Source organism: Microcaecilia unicolor, chromosome 2 (assembly GCF_901765095.1).
Source record: "Microcaecilia unicolor chromosome 2, aMicUni1.1, whole genome shotgun sequence".
Taxonomy (NCBI): domain Eukaryota; kingdom Metazoa; phylum Chordata; class Amphibia; order Gymnophiona; family Siphonopidae; genus Microcaecilia; species Microcaecilia unicolor.
Genome location: NC_044032.1, coordinates 112,298,660 through 112,319,150, shown reverse-complemented (window position 1 = coordinate 112,319,150; position 20,491 = coordinate 112,298,660). Strand labels below are relative to the sequence as shown.

The following is a 20,491-nucleotide window of genomic DNA, read 5'->3' as shown; positions in this document are numbered from 1 at the left end:
GCGTACGCAGCGCTGCACAAACATAGAAGAAAGACAGTCCCTGCTCAAAGAGCTTACAATCTAATAGACAAAAAATAAATAAAGTAAGCAAATCAAATCAATTAACGTGAACGGGAAGGAAGAGAGGAGGGTAGGTGGAGGCGAGTGGTTACAAGTGGTTACGAGTCAAAAGCAATGTTAAAGAGGTGGGCTTTCAGTCTAGATTTAAAGGTGGCCAAGGATGGCGCAAGACATAGGGGCTCAGAAAGTTTATTCCAGGCGTAGGGTGCAGCGAGACAGAAGGCGCGAAGTCTGGAGTTGGCAGTAGTGGAGAAGGGAACAGATAAAAGGATTTATCCATGGAGCGGAGTGCACGGGAAGGGGTGTAGGGAAGGACGAGTGTGGAGAGATACTGGGGAGCAGCAGAGTGAGTACATTTATAGGTTAGTAGAAGAAGTTTGAACAGGATGCGAAAACGGATAGGGAGCCAGTGAAGGGTCTTGAGGAGAGGGGTAGTATGAGTAAAGCGACCCTGGCGGAAGATGAGACGGGCAGCAGAGTTTTGAACCGACTGGAGAGGGGAGAGGTGACTAAGTGGGAGGCCAGCAAGAAGCAGATTGCAGTAGTCTAAGCGAGAAGTGACAAGGGTGTGGATGAGGGTTTTGGTAGAGTGCTCGGACAGAAAGGGGCCTCATTCACTGGAAAGGCGTGGAGGAGGACAATGGGTGCTAGCCATTTTAGGATTGGCCATTGCCGGGGTATCCACCATCAGTTCCAAAATATTAAGGACTTGGACGGCCTTAGTAATAAAGGCAGGCATCTCCTCTTTGTGAAAGACCCAGAATGTAGCTTGGTCATCTGGTTTCTCCAGTAAAAGCCTACCCTCTTCTAAGCCCTCTCGGAGTTGAGACAACAAAGAAGGCCCTGACAGAGCCCCTTCTGAATGGGAGGGGGGAGAGGGGTGCCACAAAGTCTGTGTTCAACCAGTGCCTCTTAGGAGCAGGAACCTCCTCCCTCAGAGCAGGAACATCCAGAATAGGCCACGCAACCTGACCCAATCCAAGGTAGGTGTGATGCAATAACAAAAACTCGGGGAAGAAGGGTTCTGTTCCCCCTCCTGCTGCCTGCACTGCCAGGGGATCCAACCCCACCATCGCCATGCCAGATTGTGCCAGAATGCTGTGAGAAATCACTGCTGGCCCATCCGATCACATCCGAACCATGCTGTAAATTGGCCTCTGACATGCTGCCCTTAGACAGCGAAAGAACCAACCCCATCTGCTGCCAGGGAAACATCACAGCCCCAAGGACACAGCCCTGATGCTGCTCTCCGCTTCCCACAGCGAGAGCAGCGTTTATCGAGCTCCGCTGCCATTGCAGAGCTGAAGGCGCTACAAAACTCACCGCCAAAAGGGGAGACTCGCTCTGAGGTCCGTGGAGCTGTTGACTCTTGTGCCCAACTCTCAACTTCCCAATCTGAAGGGAAAACCTCCACCAGGCACCGGACAGAAACTCGCTCAAGGTAAAATTATGTATAATCATACCTGATAATTTTCTTTCCATTAATCATAGCTGATCAATCCATAGACTGGTGGGTTGTGTCCATCTACCAGCAGGTGGAGATAGAGAGCAAACTTTTGCCTCCCTATATGTGGTCATGTGCTGCCGGAAACTCCTCAGTATGTCGATATCAAAGCTCCATCCGCAGGACTCAGCACTTAGAGAATTACACCCACGAAGGGACACTCTGCCCAGCTCACCACCGCCGAAACGGGGGAGGGGAATTAACCCAGCTCATCCCCACACAAGTGGGGGAGGGGAATCCGTCCAGCTCATCCCCGCGGAGCGGGGGAGGGACACCACACCCGCCGATGCGGGGGGATCTGGCTTATCCTGCAACCGCAACCGCGGGAGGAGCTGACTGACCCTAACACCGCCGAAGCGGGAGGGGTACAAAACTGCCCTACAGCCGCACGAAGCGGGAGGGAGTGCCGGCAGAATTTTAAGTCTCAATCCAGCCCCGTAAAACGGAGGGGAGAGGAATGCAGCAGCTCACTGTAACACAAACTCGTCTCAACTCTTGAAGAATCCAAGTGAAAAAACTTGAACACGAAGTCTTTCTGAAGTAACTGAAGACTGAACTTGAACCTGAAATGCAACCAGAATAAAAACAGTACAGATATCTGGGAGGGGCTATGGATTGATCAGCTATGATTAATGGAAAGAAAATTATCAGGTATGATTATACATAATTTTACCTTCCATATCATCAAGCTGATCAATCCATAGACTGGTGGGATGTACCGAAGCAGTACTCACCCAGGGCGGGACATAGAAATCCCTGACCGCAACACTGAAGCTCCAAACCGGGCCTCCGCCCGAGCAGCCACAGTCAAGCGGTAATGCTTGGAGAATGTATGGGCCGAAGCCCAAGTTGCCGCCTTGCATATCTCTTCCAAGGAGACGGAACCGGCCTCTGCCATCGAGGCCGCCTGAGCTCTTGTGGAGTGAGCCTTCAGCTGGATAGGCGGCACCTTCCCCGCGGCCACATAAGCCGCTGCAATGGCTTCCTTGACCCATCTTGCCACTGTAGGCTTAGCAGCCTGCAGACCCCTACGAGGACCTGCATACAGGACAAACAGATGATCCGATTTCCGGAAATCATTGGTCACTTCCAAGTATCTGATGATGACTCGTCTCACATCCAGATATTTAAGAGCAGAGTACTCCTCTGGATAGTCCTCCCTACGAAAGGAAGGGAGACAGAGCTGCTGATTCACATGGAAGCGAGAAACAATCTTGGGCAGAAAGGAAGGCACTGTGCGAATAGTCACTCCTGCCTCAGTGAACTGCAGAAAAGGCTCTCGACATGAGAGCGCCTGGAGCTCGGAAACTCTTCTGGCTGAAGTGATAGCCACCAAAAAGACTGCTTTCAACGACAGGTCTTTCAGAGATGCCCTTGACAAGGGTTCAAACGGCGGCTTCTGCAATGCTCTTAGCACCAGGTTGAGATTCCACGCAGGCACCACTGAGTGCAGAGGAGGGCGCAGGTGATTAACTCCCTTGAGAAAGCGCACCACATCTGGCTGCGAAGCCAGGGAAGCACCCTTCAGGCGGCCCCTGAAGCAAGCCAGAGCCGCTACCTGGACTTTAAGGGAACTGAGCGACAGACCTTTGTCCAGACCTTCTTGCAGGAACGCCAACACTGAAGAAATTGGAGCAGTGAAAGGAGAAAGTGAGCCTGCTTCACACCACGCTGCAAAGATACGCCAAACCCTGGCGTAAGCAGTAGAAGTAGAGCGCTTCCTCGCCCTCAGCATAGTGGCGATGACCTTGTCTGAGAAGCCCTTCTTCCTCAGACGCTGCCGCTCAATAGCCAGGCCGTAAGACCAAAGGGGGAGGGATCCTCCATCACCACGGGACCCTGATGTAACAGGCCCTGCTCCACTGGCAGCCGCAGAGGATCGTCGACTGAGAGCCTGATCAAGTCCGCATACCAGGGACGTCTGGGCCAATCCGGACCCACCAGGATTACCCTGCTGGGATGCTTTGCCACCCGGTCTAGCACCCTGCCCAACATGGGCCAGGGCGGGAACACATAGAGAAGCTCTTGTGTCGGCCACTGTTGGAGAAGAGCATCTACTCCCAGGGATCGAGGGTCCCGTCCTCTGCTGAAAAAGCGCGGCACTTGGCAATTGGCCGATGACGCCATCAGATCTAGGCTCGGCTGGCCCCAGCGCTTCGTGATGTCCAAGAACGCCTGAGCAGATAGCTGCCACTCTCCGGGCTCCAAGGTATGGCGACTGAGAAAGTCCGCCTTGACATTCATGACTCCGGCAATGTGGGCCGCTGACAGCTGTTCCAGGTTCGCTTCTGCCCACTGGCATAGACTCATAGCCTCCTTGGCTAGAGGGGCGCTCTTGGTACCTCCCTGGCGGTTGACATAGGCCACAGCCGTGGCATTGTCCGACAGGACCCGTACAGGCTTCAACACCAGTACCGGGATGAACTCCAAAAGCGCCAACCGAATGGCTCTGAGTTCCAGGAGGTTGATAGACCACTTTGCCTCTGCAGGAGACCAGAGCCCCTGCGCTGTCCTTCCCAAACAGTGGGCTCCCCAGCCCGACAAAGAGGCGTCCGTCGTGACGACAATCCACTCTGGGGTCACCAGAGGCATTCCCGCAGACAACTTGTCTGTCTGCATCCACCAGCTCAGCGCCTTGCGCACTGCTGGATCCAAGGGAAGGCGCACAGCATAATCCTCCGACATCGGAGTCCAGCGCTGCAGCAGAGAGTGTTGAAGTGGTCTCATATGAGCCCTGGCCCAGGGCACTACTTCCATCGTGGCCGTCATAGAGCCCAACAGCTGCACATAGTCCCAAGCCCGAAGAGGAGAGGCTACTAGGAACTGGTCCACCTGAGCCTGAAGTTTGACAATCCGATTGTCTGGCAGGAACACTCTGCCCACTTGGGTGTCGAATCGAACTCCCAGATACTCCAGGGACTGAGTCGGGCGCAGCTGGCTCTTCTCCCAGTTGATGATCCATCCCAGGGAGCTCAAAAGAGCAACTACCCGGTCCACAGCTTTGCCGCACTCTGCATAAGAGGGGGCTCGGATCAACCAGTCGTCCAGATAAGGATGGACTTGTACTCCTTCCTTTCGCAGGAAGGCCGCTATGACCACCATTACTTTGGAAAAGGTCCGCGGAGCAGTAGCCAACCCGAAAGGGAGGGCTCTGAACTGGAAGTGTCGGCCCAGGACTGCAAAACGCAGAAAGCGTTGATGAGGAGGCCAGATGGGAATATGCAAGTATGCTTCCTTGATGTCCAAGGATGCCAGGTACTCCCCTGCCTTCACTGCCGCTATAACAGAGCGGAGAGTCTCCATGCGAAAGTGCCGCACTTTCAAGGCCCGATTGACCCCTTTGAGGTCGAGGATAGGCCGGACAGAACCTCCTTTCTTTGGTACCACAAAGTAAATGGAGTAACGCCCCTTGCCAAGCTGACTTTCTGGCACCGGAACGACCGCACCCAGGCGGATCAGATTGTCCAAAGTCTGCTGCACTGCCACAGCTTTGACCGGAGACTTGCAGGGAGAGAGTACAAACCCGTCTCTTAAGGGTCGGCAGAACTCTAGCTTGTAGCCGTCTCTGATGACTTCCAGCACCCAAGCGTCTGAAGTTATTGTGGTCCACTCGCCCAGAAACGAGGACAGCCGTCCTCCAATCTGCACTGGGGCGTGGACCAAGACCCCGTCATTGGGTACGAGACCCTGGGGGAGGACCGGAGGGAGCACCTCCGGGACGGCGGTCTCTGCGAAAGGAATGCTGCTTGGGGGAGAAATTCCTCTTAAAGGAAGAGGGGGCAGAAGAACCCGATCTGCCCGGGCGGTACCGACGGGCTTCCTGAAACCGTCCTCTGGAGGTACCGGGACGAGCACTAGCCCGAGCCCTGACCTCTGGTAACTTCTTGCCCTTAGACGTGCCGAGATCGGTCACGATTTTGTCCAGCTCGACCCCAAAGAGCAGCTTGCCTTTAAAAGGCAATCTAGCCAGGCGGGATTTAGAGGCGTGGTCAGCAGACCAATGTTTCAGCCAAAGCCACCGCCGCGCAGAGACTGTCTGAGCCATGCCTTTAGCTGAGGCTCTCAAGACATCATACAGCAAGTCTGCCAAATAGGCTAAGCCCGATTCCAGGGCCGGCCAATCAGCCCTCAAGGAATGATCCGAGGGGGAAGCCCGCTGCACCATAGTCAGGCACGCCCTGGCCACATAGGAGCCGCAAACTGAGGCCTGCAAACTTAAAGCAGCCGCCTCAAAGGACGACCTTAAGGCTGCCTCCAATCTTCTGTCTTGGGCGTCCTTTAGGGCCGTGCCACCTTCCACCGGCAACGCCGTTTTCTTAGTCACCGCAGTGATTAAAGAATCCACGGTAGGCCACAGATAGGCCTCACGCTCACTCACAGCCAAAGGATAGAGGCGGGACATAGCCCTAGCCACTTTAAGGCTCCCTTCTGGGGCATCCCATTGAGCCGAAATTAAGGTGTGCATGGCATCATGCACGTGGAAGGTTCTAGGCGGGCGCTTCGTCCCCAGCATAATGGCAGAGCCAACAGGGGCTGAGGGAGAGACGTCCTCCGGAGAGGAAATCTTCAAAGTGTCCATGGCCTGTAACAACAGGTTGGGCAAATCCTCTGGGCTAAAAAGCCGCGCTGCAGAGGGGTCATCCGCTCCAACCGAGCGGGGATCCGTCTCCTCCAAGGAATCCGCAAAGGACCGTTGGGAGACCTCAGACACGCTGCCCTCATCTACATCGGAGGAGACAAATTCCTCCAAGGCCTGGGAATCAACCCGAGGGCGTTTGCCTCTGGGAACCTCAACCTCTTTACCAGACGAGGGAGCAGGGGCAGCGTTGTGCATGAGGAAGGCCTGATGCAGCAGCAAAACAAACTCGGGGGAGAAACCCCCCAGACTGTGCACTTCTGCAGCCTGGGCAACAGCCCTAGACGCACTCTCAACCGGCGCTCGAAATAGCGGGGGAGAGACATGCTGCGCATCCAAAATGGCGTCCGGCGCGAAACTCCGCGAAGGAGCCGCGCGGGAAGAACGGCTCTTAACATTAGCCGGTTTTGTGCCGTCGCCCAAATTAAGGGCGTTCATGGCATTAATGTCTCCAACCTCAAGGGCGGCCCCCGAAGAAGCCGTCCGAGCCGCGTGGCCGGCCAAGATGGCGGAGGCGAGGAGCGGGGGATGGGCGTTTATGGCGGGAAAAACCGCCACGCCGGAGGAAGGACCGGGACATTCATTGGTCACTAAACTGTCACCCATCAAGGGCGAATCAGGCTGCAAAACCCCCGCATCCCCTCTAGAAGCGCTCCAGCGATCCGGGGAGCGACCCTTTGCGCCCTCGCCCTCCGACGCCATATGCCACGAGGAGAAGAATCGGGGAACCCCCTGCCCGCTATAAAAAGGTAAAATTACCTGCTTGCCGCTCCGAGCTGTAACGAACTGGTTTCCCAGTGAGTAGCTGCAATGAACGTTTAAATAAACGTCAAAATAAACGCCTTTAAAGACGTTTAAAATTTTTTTTTTTTTTTTTTTTTTAAACGGAGCCAGCGGGAGGGGGGAGAAAAGGAGGGACCTGGCACCACCAGGTTTGCACTTGCTCAAAAGAGCCCTCAACCCCAGGCCTCAACAAAACCTAAGGATTAGGCTTGGAGGCCTAGCCAGAGCTGCTGCTGTGTGTGACCACCACCTGCTGAGATAGAGAACATACTGAGGAGTTTCCGGCAGCACATGACCACATATAGGGAGGCAAAAGTTTGCTCTCTATCTCCACCTGCTGGTAGATGGACACAACCCACCAGTCTATGGATTGATCAGCTTGATGATATGGAACCAGTGTTTTTTTTTTTTTTTTAAAAGCTGAGAGTAAGGAGTAAGGAGGCAGGAAAGGACAGTGATCCTGGGTGGCGTAGGGGACTTGGGGTGACCCGGTATGACCCCCCCACAAAGGTGGTGTTGTTCAGCCGCACACTCCACAGTTCTACAGAATCCCAAGGCCAGGCGCTAGCAGCAGAAAGCCAGGAGCTAGAGAGGAACCATCCACCCACCTACTGGATAGAGAGACTACAGAAATACTAGGGTTACCATATTTGTGGAGACAAAACAAAAACAAAAGGACAAAAAATAAAATGCTGCCTCTGCCCCACCTCCCCTGTCTGTATAGTGTCAGGGCTAAGACTTGCTTCCCTTCTTCCCTCAGAAGCTCAGCCTTGTGGTGAGTGCTGCTGGGGGGGGGGGGGGGGGGTAATATAGAGGCGTGAGAGTGGCATTGTGTGTACAAGTTGAAAGACAATCAGTGAGGGGCAGGGGGAAGAGAAAGCTTATCAATGCCATTCTGAGAGGAGGGGAAACATTTTTTTTTTTAATTACATTTGTACCCCGCACTTTCCCACTCATGCCAGGCTCAATGCGGCTTACATATTATATACAGGTACTTATTTGTACCTGGGGCAATGGAGGGTTTTTTTTTTGTTACATTTGTACCCAGCGCTTTCCCACTCATGGCAGGCTCAATGCGGCTTACATGGGGCAATGGAGGGTTAATTGACTTGCCCAGAGTCACAAGGAGCTGCCTGTGCCTGAAGTGGGAATCGAACTCAGTTCCTCAGGACCAAAGTCCACCACCCTAACCACTCCTCCACTCCACATTCCCTCCACCACCACAAATTTGAGCTCTTTGTCCCTTGCTTCCCCCTCCCCCCTATAAATAAATAAAAAAAGCAAACCATGCCCACCATTCAATTGTCTTCTAGTTAGTGGAGAGGGCACTTTTTAAAGTGAATGCATGTGAGAGAGCGCTCAGAAACAGATGGAATAGGCCCAAGTTGACATCTAGCTTTCTCTTCACCTCTTTTCAACTAGGGCTCTTCTGTACCAATTCTGTTTTCCCTTCACCAAGAGACTGCTCAAGTATCTACCACCTTTCTGTGAAGAAATACTTTGACATTTTTCTGCATCTAACCCCTTTGAAGTGCAAGTGTATTGTTTTATTTATGACATTTATAACCTGCATTAGCTCGAGCAGAACTCAGGTTCAATGTGGCAAACAATTAGAAAAGCATGAATATGTTCAAAATAGAAAGTAAAATACATCATATAATGTTAGACCAGTAAAACTTGAGTGAGGAACAGATATAAATACTTAGTGATTTAAGCTAGACAATTGAAATATGGAGGAAAAAGGTAAAGGGCTAGGATTAACTGGGATAGACAGGAGTAGTGGGAGTGGGATAAGGTAAAAATTAATGCCATGAGTTTATTTCAGAAGAGTGCTCATTTCCTTAAAGGCTGGAATAACAATCAATTATCGGTGCATCTGATCGTTTTAGGTAAGGAGTTCCAAATTTTAGTGCTTCGATATTAAAAGTTAGCAGTATGGATTGTTTCGTAGGTTATAAGTATTGCCATACTGGGATAGACCAGAGGTCCATCAAGCCCAGCATCCTATTTCCAACAGTGGCCAATCCAGGTCACAAATACCTGGCAAGATCCTAAAAAAGTACAAAATATTTTATACTGCTTATCTCAGAAATAGTGGATTTTCCCCAAGCTCAATTTAATAATGGTCTATGAACACCTCCTTTTAGAAGCCGTCCAAACCTTTTTTAAACACTGCTAAGCTAACCGCCTTTACCACATTCTCTGGCAACAAATTCCACAGTTTAATTACACGTTGACTGAAGAAATATTTTCTCTGATTAGTTTTAAATTTGCTACTTTGTAGCTTCATCGCATGCCCCCCAAGCCCTAGTATTTTTGGAAAGCATAAACAGGCGCTTCACAACTACCCATTCAACTCCAGTCATTATTTTATAGACCTCTATCATATCTCCCCTCAGCTGACTTTTCTCCAAGCTGAAGGGCCCTAGCCGCTTTAGCCTTTCCTCACAGGAAAGTCGTCCCATTCCCGTTATCATTTTCGTTGCCCATCTCTGCACCTTTTCTAATTCCACTATATCTTTTTTGAGATGCGGCAACCAGAACTGAACACAATATTCGAGGTGCGGTCACACCATGGAGCAATACAAAGGCATTATAACATCCTCATTTTTGTTTTCCATTCCTTTCCTAATAATACCTAATATTCTATTTGCTTTCTTAGCCGCAGCAGCACACTGAGCAGAAGGTTTCAACCTATCAACGATGACTACTAGATCCCTTTCTTGGTCAGTGACTCATAACGAGGAACCATGCATGACGTAGCTATAATTCGGGTTTCTCTTTTCCACATGCATCACTTTGCACTTGCTCACGTTAAATGTCATCTGCCATTTAGACGCCCAGTCTCCCAAGGTCCTCTTGTAATTTTCACAATCCTCTCGCGATTTAACAACTTTGAATAACTTTGTGTTGTCATTACCTCACTAGTTACTCCCATCTCTAGGTCTCATTTATAAATATGTTAAAAAGTAGCAGTCCCAGCACACACTCCTGGACTACCCATCTCCATTGAGATTACTGACTATTTAACCCTCCTTTCTTGTTTTCTATCTTTTAACCAGTTTTTAATCCACAATAGGACAGTACCTCCTATGCCATGACTCTCCAATTTCCTCTGGAGTCTTTCATGAGGTACTTTGTCGAACGCCTTCTGAAAATCCAGATACACAATCATCAACCAGCTCACTTTTATCCACATGTTTATTCACCCCTTCAAAGAAATGTAATAGATTGGTGAGGCAAGATTTCCCTTCACTAAATCCATGTTAGCTTTGTCTCATTAATCCATGCTTTTGAATATGCTCTGTAATTTTGTTCTTTATAATAGTCTCTACCATTTTGCCTGGCACCAACTTCAGACTTACCAGTCTATAATTTCCCGGATCTCCTCTGGAACCTTTTAAAAAAATCGGCGTTACATTGGCCCCCTCCAATCTTCCGGTACCATGCTCGATTTTAAGGATAAATGACATATTACTAACAATAACTCCACAAGTTCATTTTTCAATTCTATCAGTACTCTGGAATGAATACCATCTGGTCCAGGAGATTTGCTACTCTTCAATTTGTAGAACTGCCACATTACATCCTCCAGGTTTATAGAGAATTCATTCAGTTTCTCCAACTCGTCAGCTTCGAATACCATTTCTGGCACTGGTATCTCTCCCAAATCTTCCACTGTGAAGACTGAAGCACTCATTTAATCTCTCTGCTATGGCTTTCCCTGATCGCTCCTTTTACCCCTCGGTCATATAGCGGTCCAACGGATTCTTTTGCCAGCTTCCTGCTTTTAAACATACCTAAAAAAGATTTTATTATGTATTACTGCCTCCAACGCAATCTTTTTTTCGAAGTTCCTCTTATGCATTTGACTTGACATTCCTTATGCTGTTTCTTATTATTTTCAGTCGGTTCCTTCTTCCATTTTCTGAAGGATTTTCTTTTAGCTTTAATAGCTTCCTTCACCTCACTTTTTAACCATGCCAGATGTCGTTTGGTCTTCTGTCCTCCTTTTTTAACACACAGAATATATTTGGCCTGGGCTTCCAGGATGGTGTTTTTGAACAGCATCCATGCCTGATGTAACCTCACAGCCACTCCTCTAAGCTTTTTTTTTCATTGTTCTTCTCATTTTATCACATAGTCTCCTTTTTTAAAGTTAAACGCTAATGTATTTGATTTTCTATGTACACACCAGGCCTCAAACTGGCGCCAAATCCGGGCATACGCAACGGAAGTGGACCGCTTGCGGGCCTGCAAGAGAGTGGAGATGACCTTGTTAGAATAGCTCTTGTCTCTCAATTGCGCCCTCTCAATAGCCATGCTGTAAGACCAAAACGGCAGGGATCCTCCATGGTTACCGGGCCGTGCGTCAACAGGTTCGGTACTACTACTACTACTTAGCATTTCTATAGCGCTGCCAGGGTTACGCAGCGCTGTACAAGTTTAAACATGGGGAAGGACAGTCCCTTCTCAAGAGAGCTTACAATCTAGAGGCAAAAGAAGAGGAGCCTCCACCAGCATCCGCCGGAGGTCCGCATACCAGGGCCGCCTAGGCCAATCTGGGGCAATGAGAATCACCACTCCCTGGTGCAGCCGAATTCGCAGGAGTACTTGCCCTATCAAGGGCCAAGGCGGGAACACATATAGGAGGCCCAGAGGCCAGGGTTGATCCAAGGCATCCAACCCCGCTGAGCGAGGATCTCTCAGTCTGCTGTAAAAGCACGGGACTTTGGCATTTGTGCTTGACACCATCAGATACGCTACGGGCGTTCCCCATTTGGCACAGAGTTGAAGGAACTCTGCTGGGTCGATGTGGTGTCTGCTTAGATAATCGACTTGCACGTTGCTCTGACTTGCAATATAAACTGCTGACAGGAGCTGTAGATGCAGCTCGGCCCAGTGGCAAATCTGAGCGGCCTGTGCGGCCAATGCTCTGCGTTCCGCCTTGACGATTTATGTAGGCCACTGCTGTCATATTGTCCGACAGCACTCTGACAGCCAATCCCTCCAAGGTCGATTGAAAGGCCAGCAACGTCTGGAAAATTGCTTTTAACTCCAAGCGATTGATGGACCACTTCGATTCTTCGAGTGTCCACAGACCCTGGGCATGCCTCTCCTGGCAATGAGCTCCCCAGCCCTTCAGGCTGGCATCGGTTACCACCAGGCACCAGTTGGGGAGTGCTAATGGCATTCCTCACCGCAGCTTGCTGTCTGAGAGCCAGGCTTCTTAGTACTTGCCATCCTCGGATTACTAGACGAGGCCTCGCCAAGCACAGGATCTTCAATAGAGAGGGCCTGCAAGGCGTCAGAAATAAGCGCTGGCAGCTCATCGCGGTGGAAAATCCTAACTGCGGTGGGATCATCTGGATCCAGTGGCAATCCGGCACCTTCCTCTGGCTCCTCAGACCACGAAGGCCTGCCAGACCCCTCAGAATCCCCACAGCCCGACCATGGGGAGGGGGGGGGGGGGAGGAAGGGAGGTGCGCCACTCTCTGAAGGGGAATTTACCCTTCTACGCTTGTCCTGCGGCCAACTGTCTGGGGAAAAAACGCCTGACGGCAATCCCGGACTCGCCTTCACCAGAGGGGAGCCAGGTAGCAACGCAGAGTCAGACACCTGTGGCAGAGCCCTCTTTAACATGAACGCTTTATGTAAAAGCAAAAGCAACACAAACTCAGGGGAGAAAGGCTCACCCTGATCTCCTGGTTCCAATCCGGGCAAGGAGCTCCTCTGGTAGCTTCCATCCGAGACTCCCCTCCGGCCTCAGACGCTCCTGCGGGGGTCGAACCATGCAGCGCATCCAAGATGGCGCCCGCTGCCAGCTCCACCGAGCGGGAAGAGACATAGCTCGCCATGCTCGTGCCAGCCCTGATGTCTGAAGAGCATGATTTACAGAGCCCCGCTGCTGATCTGCGCTTGCCACAACGTGAACAGCGCTTAACAACCTCCGCAGCCATCGTTGAAAACGGCAGAAAATGTCAAAAATGGCGGATTCGTGCCAAAAAATGCCCCGATCGCGGGCCCTCCCCAGAGGAGCTACAAGATGCTCTTACCTCAACAGACTGAGTCCCAGAGCTCCGGTCACGCTGCACAGACAGAAGATAGCCTCAGAATCGCAGCGCTAACAAGTGCGTCGCTTTTTTTTTTTTTTTTTTTTTTTTTAACGCTGTGAGGAAAGTTAGAGGCAACAGCTACAGAGGCACTCCGGAGGTCCAGAAGAGTGGGAAAGGCAGGGAAAGGACGAACCAATGTGTCTGCATCCACACAGAAGACAGTGGGAAAGGCAGAGACAGGGCAAACCTATATGCCTGCATCCACACAGAGGGAAGGGTAAGGCAGGGAAAGGGCTAACCTATGTACCTTTAAAGTGGAGCTGCAATAGCCACAACACCCCTGCTACAACTGGCAAAAGCACAGGAGCCACCCCAGGCAGATTCTTGAGGAGCTGAATAAGCTGCGTCCAACCCTGCTGGGAGATAGAGAATACTGAGAGGCAGATGGAGCTAGCCGTCCAGGAGGCACTATGGTTTTCAGTGTTCTCTATCTCCCCCTGCTGGTAGGTGGACACAACCCATTCGTAATGGATTCATCTGCTGCTGATGACAAGGAATACATATAATTTAAATAGAGAAAGGGGGTGAGATTTGCTAAACCACCTTTTATATCAAAAAAGTACTTATTTTGTACCTGGGCAATGGAGGGTTAAGTGACTTGCCCAGAATCACAAGGAGTTGCAGTAGGAATCAAGCCAGTTCCCCAGATTCTCAGATCACTACACTAACCATTAGGCCACTCCTCCTGTTTAAGCAACTACCCTGAATGAGACTAGAAGCCAGGGCAAGGTTTTTACTTTTTACATGTGGCGTAATGTGGTCTCTGAGCTTCCAACCCGATAAAAGGAAGAGATGCTGCATTCTGAATAAGCTACAGTCTCTATGTACAGAAACTATGAAATATTACCATACTGCAAACACAATGTGATCAAAGTCCTGACTGACACCAGATCATCACTCTACAAGAAAGGATGTAGATTAAAGATATTATACAAGTGAGAAACAAGGCCTTAACTATGTTGCCCAGACATGTCTGCATAGTTCATTGAGAATACAGTGTTATTCCCAGTTTTAGCCTCCTTGCTTGGGGTTATTTTGATTCACCATTAACACTTTGGGTAGAGGCTGGTAGGGAAGGACAGGGAAGAGGAAAGAGACCACCTTTTATCTAAGGTCCTCATAACCAAAGAATTTGCTTTAGGATAGGTCAGGCTTAAAATGTATTAACATTCATTGAAGAATGACTTTCAAAAACTCATTTATCCTGTGTTCACCTGTGACTACAGCCAAAGCCACAATACACTTGACAATTTGTGATTTACCCTAAGGCCTACCCATCTATGGGCTGAACTTCAAAGGGGAGAGTATGGAGTCTTGAGACACTCCATACTTCATTCCCGTCTAAACTTTTTAGTCTGTCTTAACTAATCCAACTATGCAGGTCCTCCCACTTTCTCCCTCCTAAAACAATTAAAACTATTTTAGCAAATGACAATTGTTGATTTAGTTTTTGCTTTAGACCAGACTTTTTTCTAGTTGGAGAAAAAGTATTTTGAGCAGCACATGACCATAAGGTGTTTGACCACCCACCGAAACGGGTCAGTTGATGTTCAAGAAAAGCATTAAACAGAGAAACAAAAGCTGTCTGGCATATAACATTTACAAACCTACACCTAAAAAGGCAACTATTTTACAAATGAGTGACTTAGCTAACAGTGGAAGAATCTGCTATGGCTAGATTTTGTTTCTAAATCCACCACCACCACCACATTTCAAGAACATTAACAAATGCACAAACCAGCTTGCTTCCTCATCACACCATTTCAACAAAGCAAAGCACTTGCACATTGCAAGTAGCTAATTTCCTCTTCTAACCTGCCCTTAACAATCAAGGGTAGGTATAAAACTTTAGATTGTGAGCTCACTACGGACAAAGAAAGTACCTGAATGCAATGTGTAAACTTCTTTGGATTGCACCACAGAAAGGCAGTACATAATGGATCAAATAAAATAGTTTTACTGTTCAGTTTAGTAGCAGCTAATTAGCTATACTCTAGATAAAGCCTTCCTTACCTGGAGCAGACTCTCTCTCAATCCATTCACTTGTTATTAAAGCTTCTATAATTTTTGTATGGTATTCAGCAATATCCGAGCTGTAAAATAATAGTAATATTAAATGGACAATTCCTCTAACAATCCAATTAAAATTTTATGCTAGAATTTTTTTAGAATATATATATATATATATATATATATATATATATATATATATATATATATATACACACACACACACATTACATTAGTGAATCATTCAATAAACACACTTTGCAGTGAGATCTCAGATTCTTCCACCTACCTTGTTATCTGGTTTCTGAAAAGTAAAGGGCTGAAAACTTCAGCTAGCGACCTTGCAGTCAAAAGGTTTTTGCTGGAGCTCTGACAAAGTCTGAAGAAATGCTTAAGCAAATACTGGAGTGTGAGCCAATTCTGCTGAGGTATGCCGGGAGACTTGATGTTCTTTTTCAGCAGCTGGGCATATTCCTCAGGGTTTTGCACTTCTGCAGGAAATGAAGATGAAATGTCATTTCAGGTCTGCACAGTGAGGTGGATGGTGCTCAATGGTATGAAATTGTAGAGAAGTCCGAACACTGTATTCATTTGTAAATGTAGACCTCATCATGAATATAAATCTCCATGGAGAAGAGAAAATAAATGATATAGATCAAATGGAAACCGAGATGTCTGATGTAAACCACAGAACACTGAGCAGACTGCTATAGGGTAGACTTGTGCTGGGTTGTCCCATGCGATTGGCTAAATGTAGCAGCCAAGTCCTACAGGTTTTGTTCTTACACTGAAAGTTATCAGCCACAATATCCTGTTTCTACAACACGTGACAATGTCGGGTCCACAGGCTAGAAATTTAGACATTTCATTTTCTGTACCCACTATGCTACAATATAAACTGTATATTATCAATGCTAGCGTCCAGTACTCCCCAGTTCCAGTTCAATAGAATTGCTGCTAAGCCAAAGAACAGTGTGTCCTCCCCCAAATACACTCCCCCCTTTGCCAGTACTGATAAAGAAAAAGGTTAACAATTAGCCCTGTCTGCATACAGAGAAGTCCTTGATATTTTTTTAACTCTTACATACACCAACTTACTTTTTTGCAAGGAATATTATGCAGTTAAAAGCTTGAATAAAATAAGCGCTGTGCAATAGTGTTCTCCTAGTTTTGCATGCAAACATTTTTTTTGAGACTCTCTCTCAGCCAGATAGCAGAATCTACACAATGTATTCTAAACACAGAAGGACAGTTAACACATACCACAGCTATTTTGACACACCGATATGAGGTGGTCTCTTGGCACCTTATGTATAAACAGTAAAACAATAAATATACATAAAGGAATACCGAGGTTGTTTATTAAAAAAAAGTCACGCACACAAGTATTTTACATTGCCCTCCCTTAACAAGTGCTGAATACTCTCAAAATACTCTTACACTGTAAGAGCTCAGTTCAAAATAAATCTCTGGCTAATGCCACAGAATTTACTATAAAAAAAAATATATGCTCATTCTCTACTAGACCTTTCTATACAGTGCTAAGATAATGTCTGCATACATTCTGAATCCCTTTCTTTCCCCCCACCGACATACCTTGAGCAGTAGAAATGTCATTATAAACAGATGCTGGAATGATGGGATTTGGTAGGTCCAGAAAAAATCTCTTTAAAGCATCTGACAGAACTTGTACATCAAGCTGCTCAAAATCCACTGAACCAAAATCTAAGTGCAAAAAGAAAAAACAAAACAAAACAAAAACATTTTACAAATTATATCTGAACTCTGGTAAAATATTTGACTTTGAAGAATTAAGTAATGGACAGTCACATCCTATAAGGGCATGGAAAGCTGTGAGATTAGAAGATATTTGGAGTCTCTTCAAGGAGCTGGCAGTGGGACAAGAGTGCTCTAACAACTTCCAATTTGAATTTGCTGGTCTCAATTACTCTGGCTAAAATAGTAGTTACCACAGGTCCTGACTCCTAGGGAGTAACAGTAAGAGCCTTATAGCTTAAGATGCTTTCAGTATTTTCTTAAAAGTTCCTATAAATTGAGCTCTTTTTGTAGCTGAATAATTTACTTTGTAATTTGAAAGAGCTCTTTTCTGGCTCTGCTTGCAACAGAGTTTTAGAAAAGGAAGTTGTACTTCAGGATGGTGGGGGGAGGCGACATGGCAGAAACCAAGAACTTTGATCTCAGGTCTTCAATAGTTAGTAGCATCTATCATATACTTGATATTTTAGTTTATTTTATATTTTGTCTTTTCTTTATGTTCTGCCTGTGGGATTACCAGGATGCCTAATGGATTGCTGTCCAAATATTTCAATCCATTACTAATCTCCCCCCCTCCAAAAACCATCAAGGGTCACAGGTTTCCCAGTCACCCTGCTTAAAATACTTACAATTCTGAATGTTGTACAGAATCACACACTACGGAGGAAGCTGATATCACAGCAATAAGCCTAAGGGAGAGGACAATGGCAATGCCACTTTCCAAAATTATGAGAGGAAAGATTCTTTAATATTCAGTCAAATAGTGCTTTCTAATAAAGGATTTTTAAAAAATAAGACTAACAGAAAAATGCTCAATTTTGCTAGATCGACAAAGCCTAGGTAATACTCAACTACATCTACATGGAAAGTTTTAGTGGAGGAGGAATACATTTGCATTTTTAGGTAGCATAGAGAAAGAATAGTAATAATAAAAAAGAAAAAAAAGAAAAAGTTCAACTACTATTGTACCTACAACATGAATGTTACAACTAGAGCTTGCGGCAATACAAGTGAGCTGTTGTGCGTCTACAAGGCTGTTAGACACTTGAACAGGTTTGTGTTTAATATGTAAATATTTTGTATACAAACACAGAAGCTAAGAAGAAACCTATATTTAAGGTTAAAGTAAAAACTACACTCCCTTACTGCTAGGCAGCAAGGTTATACTAAGTTTCCCTACTAAATCAATGCAAGATAACTCAAACTGATCCCACAAGCACAATACATCAGCGACGCCTGGTGGGCAGTCAAAGTATCATGTGGCTTGGCAGTCATCTTTGCTCTCAATTACTATCCTATGTATGTTAAGAGCCTGATTAAGTGCAACATAACTAGATAAATGGATGCAACATTTGTGGATTAGTTTTTGGAGAAACTCAATTGCCTACTAACCATGGAAGTAATTCAGTACATTCAATGGACTACCTTACCTCCATAAGGCCAGTAATGCATCTTTGGTGGTATGCTGAATGAAGTGCATCTAAACCTGACTGCACACTATGCTTTACATAGAAGTTTCCCTGTCTCTGTTTCCACATTTCTTTACAATCAGTTCTTACCAAGTATTTTAACCAACATAAATGGCTGCTTTTATTTTTGAGGGGTGGTGGTGAAGGGAACTGGCACATTGAACAGAGATCTCACTAAAAGAGTCTTATCATTCAAAGACACTGATGTATGAACTCTGCACCATGGTATGGAAAATATTAGTTCTTACCTGATAATTTTCTCTCTTTCAAGTTTATTTAGGATTTGCTATTCCACCCATCAAACATATGACTAGGCTGCTTACATTCTAAAAAATTACATTAATAAAAAAAATAATATATCACAATTGTATATAATAACTACACATGACTAGAAAGGGAAGAAAGGTAGGACTACAATACAGACAGGATTTTTTTTTTTTTTGGGGGGGGGGGGGGGGGTGCTTCAAAACTGTATTGTCAATTGAGTCAATCCCCATATATAGTAAATATAGAATTAGGAGTATGCGTCTGAGAAAAGGAAAATCTTACGTTCCCTAATTTGAATGTCTGAAGTTTGACAACGAAGGAATGGTAGTTTATTCTAATATTCATGGTCTTGAACAGAGGAAATCGTTTCCCTGGTGTGGTCATGTATGATTTCCCGAAAAGATGGGGATATTTGATTAGAATATGGGGTTAATAAATGGGGGAGGTATGGTGGTTCACCAGATAAATGGTCTTGTAAACCAATAATAGAATCTTGTAAATAATGCGGTGAGGCAGAGGGAGCCAACAGGCAGCTGTCAAGAGCGGGGTAACATGATCAAATTTCCTTTTTCCAGTGATTAATTTGTGGGATGTATAAACGCAATCCTCAAGTTGGGAGGAAATGCGATAACCCTTCCGCAAGAACAGAAGCTGCAAAAGAAGCTTCTGCACTAGCTGCCACATCTAGACGATAATGCTTAAAAAATTTATGAAATGTGGATTACGTAGCAGCTTTATAAATTTCACCTACAGAAACAGTATGGCTTCCGTAAAGGAAATAGATAGAGCCCTTGCAGAATGAGCTTTAAGATGGAAGGGAGTTCTTTTCCTTGCTAACAAATAGGCTGAAAAAAATAGCTTACTTTAACCAATGAGCTGCTGTCGCTTTAGACGTGCACAAACCCTTTTTGGGTCCCAAAAGAATGAAAAGATGAACAGAGTGCCTAAAATCATTTGTGATTTCTAAATAGCGCAATTATCAAGGAGTAGTAAGGAAGAAAATTCTTATCCATAATCCTCTTCAGAAAAGGAGTGTAAATACAAAGTTTGATTAACATGAAAAGCAGAAACCACCATAGGTAAGGAAGGGACTGTATGGACAGACACACCCAGCTTCAGTAAAACACAGAAAGGGGTCTGTACAAGATAAGGCTTGAAGCTCCGAGATCCTTCTGGCTGAAGACATAGCTACTAAGAAAACCGTTTTCAAAGTAAGACTCTTAAAGAGTAGCTTTGCGTAGGAGTTCAAAAAGAGGCTTTTTGAAAGGCCTTCAGAAAAGTATCAAAGTTCCATTCAGGACAGACCTGTCTAGAAGGAGGCCTAAGCTGATCATAATTGTACTGACATCACTGTCAGTCCAATACTTGATTCTCTAGAATCTATTTCATCATCTGTTCAGAGCTATATGTCTACAATTGGTGCTTGGACGTTAAAGTATAAGCTTAAACTCAACTCAGATAAGACTAAATTTTTACTTTTGGACAATAACCCTGATTCTCTAATTGACAATATTATTGTAGATAAAGAAAAAAATACTCTCTTTCCCCTTGTATTAACATTTTGGGAGTTGCTCCTGGATCCACATGTTAACTCTTTGGTAAAGAGTTTGCTTTTTCTTATAAAGAGCCTAGGAAGAATTAGAAAGTTCTTTAAAATTGTTCAGTTTAGACAACTTGTCCAGGCTTTTCTTTTGTCAAAATTAGACTATTGTAACCTTATATTTCTTGGAACATCGAGATATAATCTCCTTCACTTGCAAACGGTTCAGAACACGACAGTTAGGTTAATATACTCCTTCTGTAAATATGTTGGGATTACTAAATTTTACACAGACCTTCATTGGTTGCCTGTTGAGGAAAAAATCAGGTT

The 20,491-nt window shown here is 46.3% G+C and overlaps 1 protein-coding gene across 2 annotated transcripts in view; it reads right to left on the bottom strand.

Moving 5' to 3' along the window:
• Window positions 1-20,491, bottom strand: part of PIK3R1 (phosphoinositide-3-kinase regulatory subunit 1) — a 176,676-nt gene that overhangs the window by 23,587 nt on the left and 132,598 nt on the right. For both annotated transcript variants that reach the window (XM_030193214.1, XM_030193215.1), the window contains exons 4-6: window positions 16,706-16,834; window positions 15,399-15,600; window positions 15,113-15,192 (exon numbers count right to left, since the gene is read on the bottom strand). In XM_030193214.1, coding sequence (XP_030049074.1) covers window positions 15,113-15,192; window positions 15,399-15,600; window positions 16,706-16,834 — 411 coding nt within the window. The remainder of the gene's footprint in view (window positions 1-15,112; window positions 15,193-15,398; window positions 15,601-16,705; window positions 16,835-20,491) is intronic.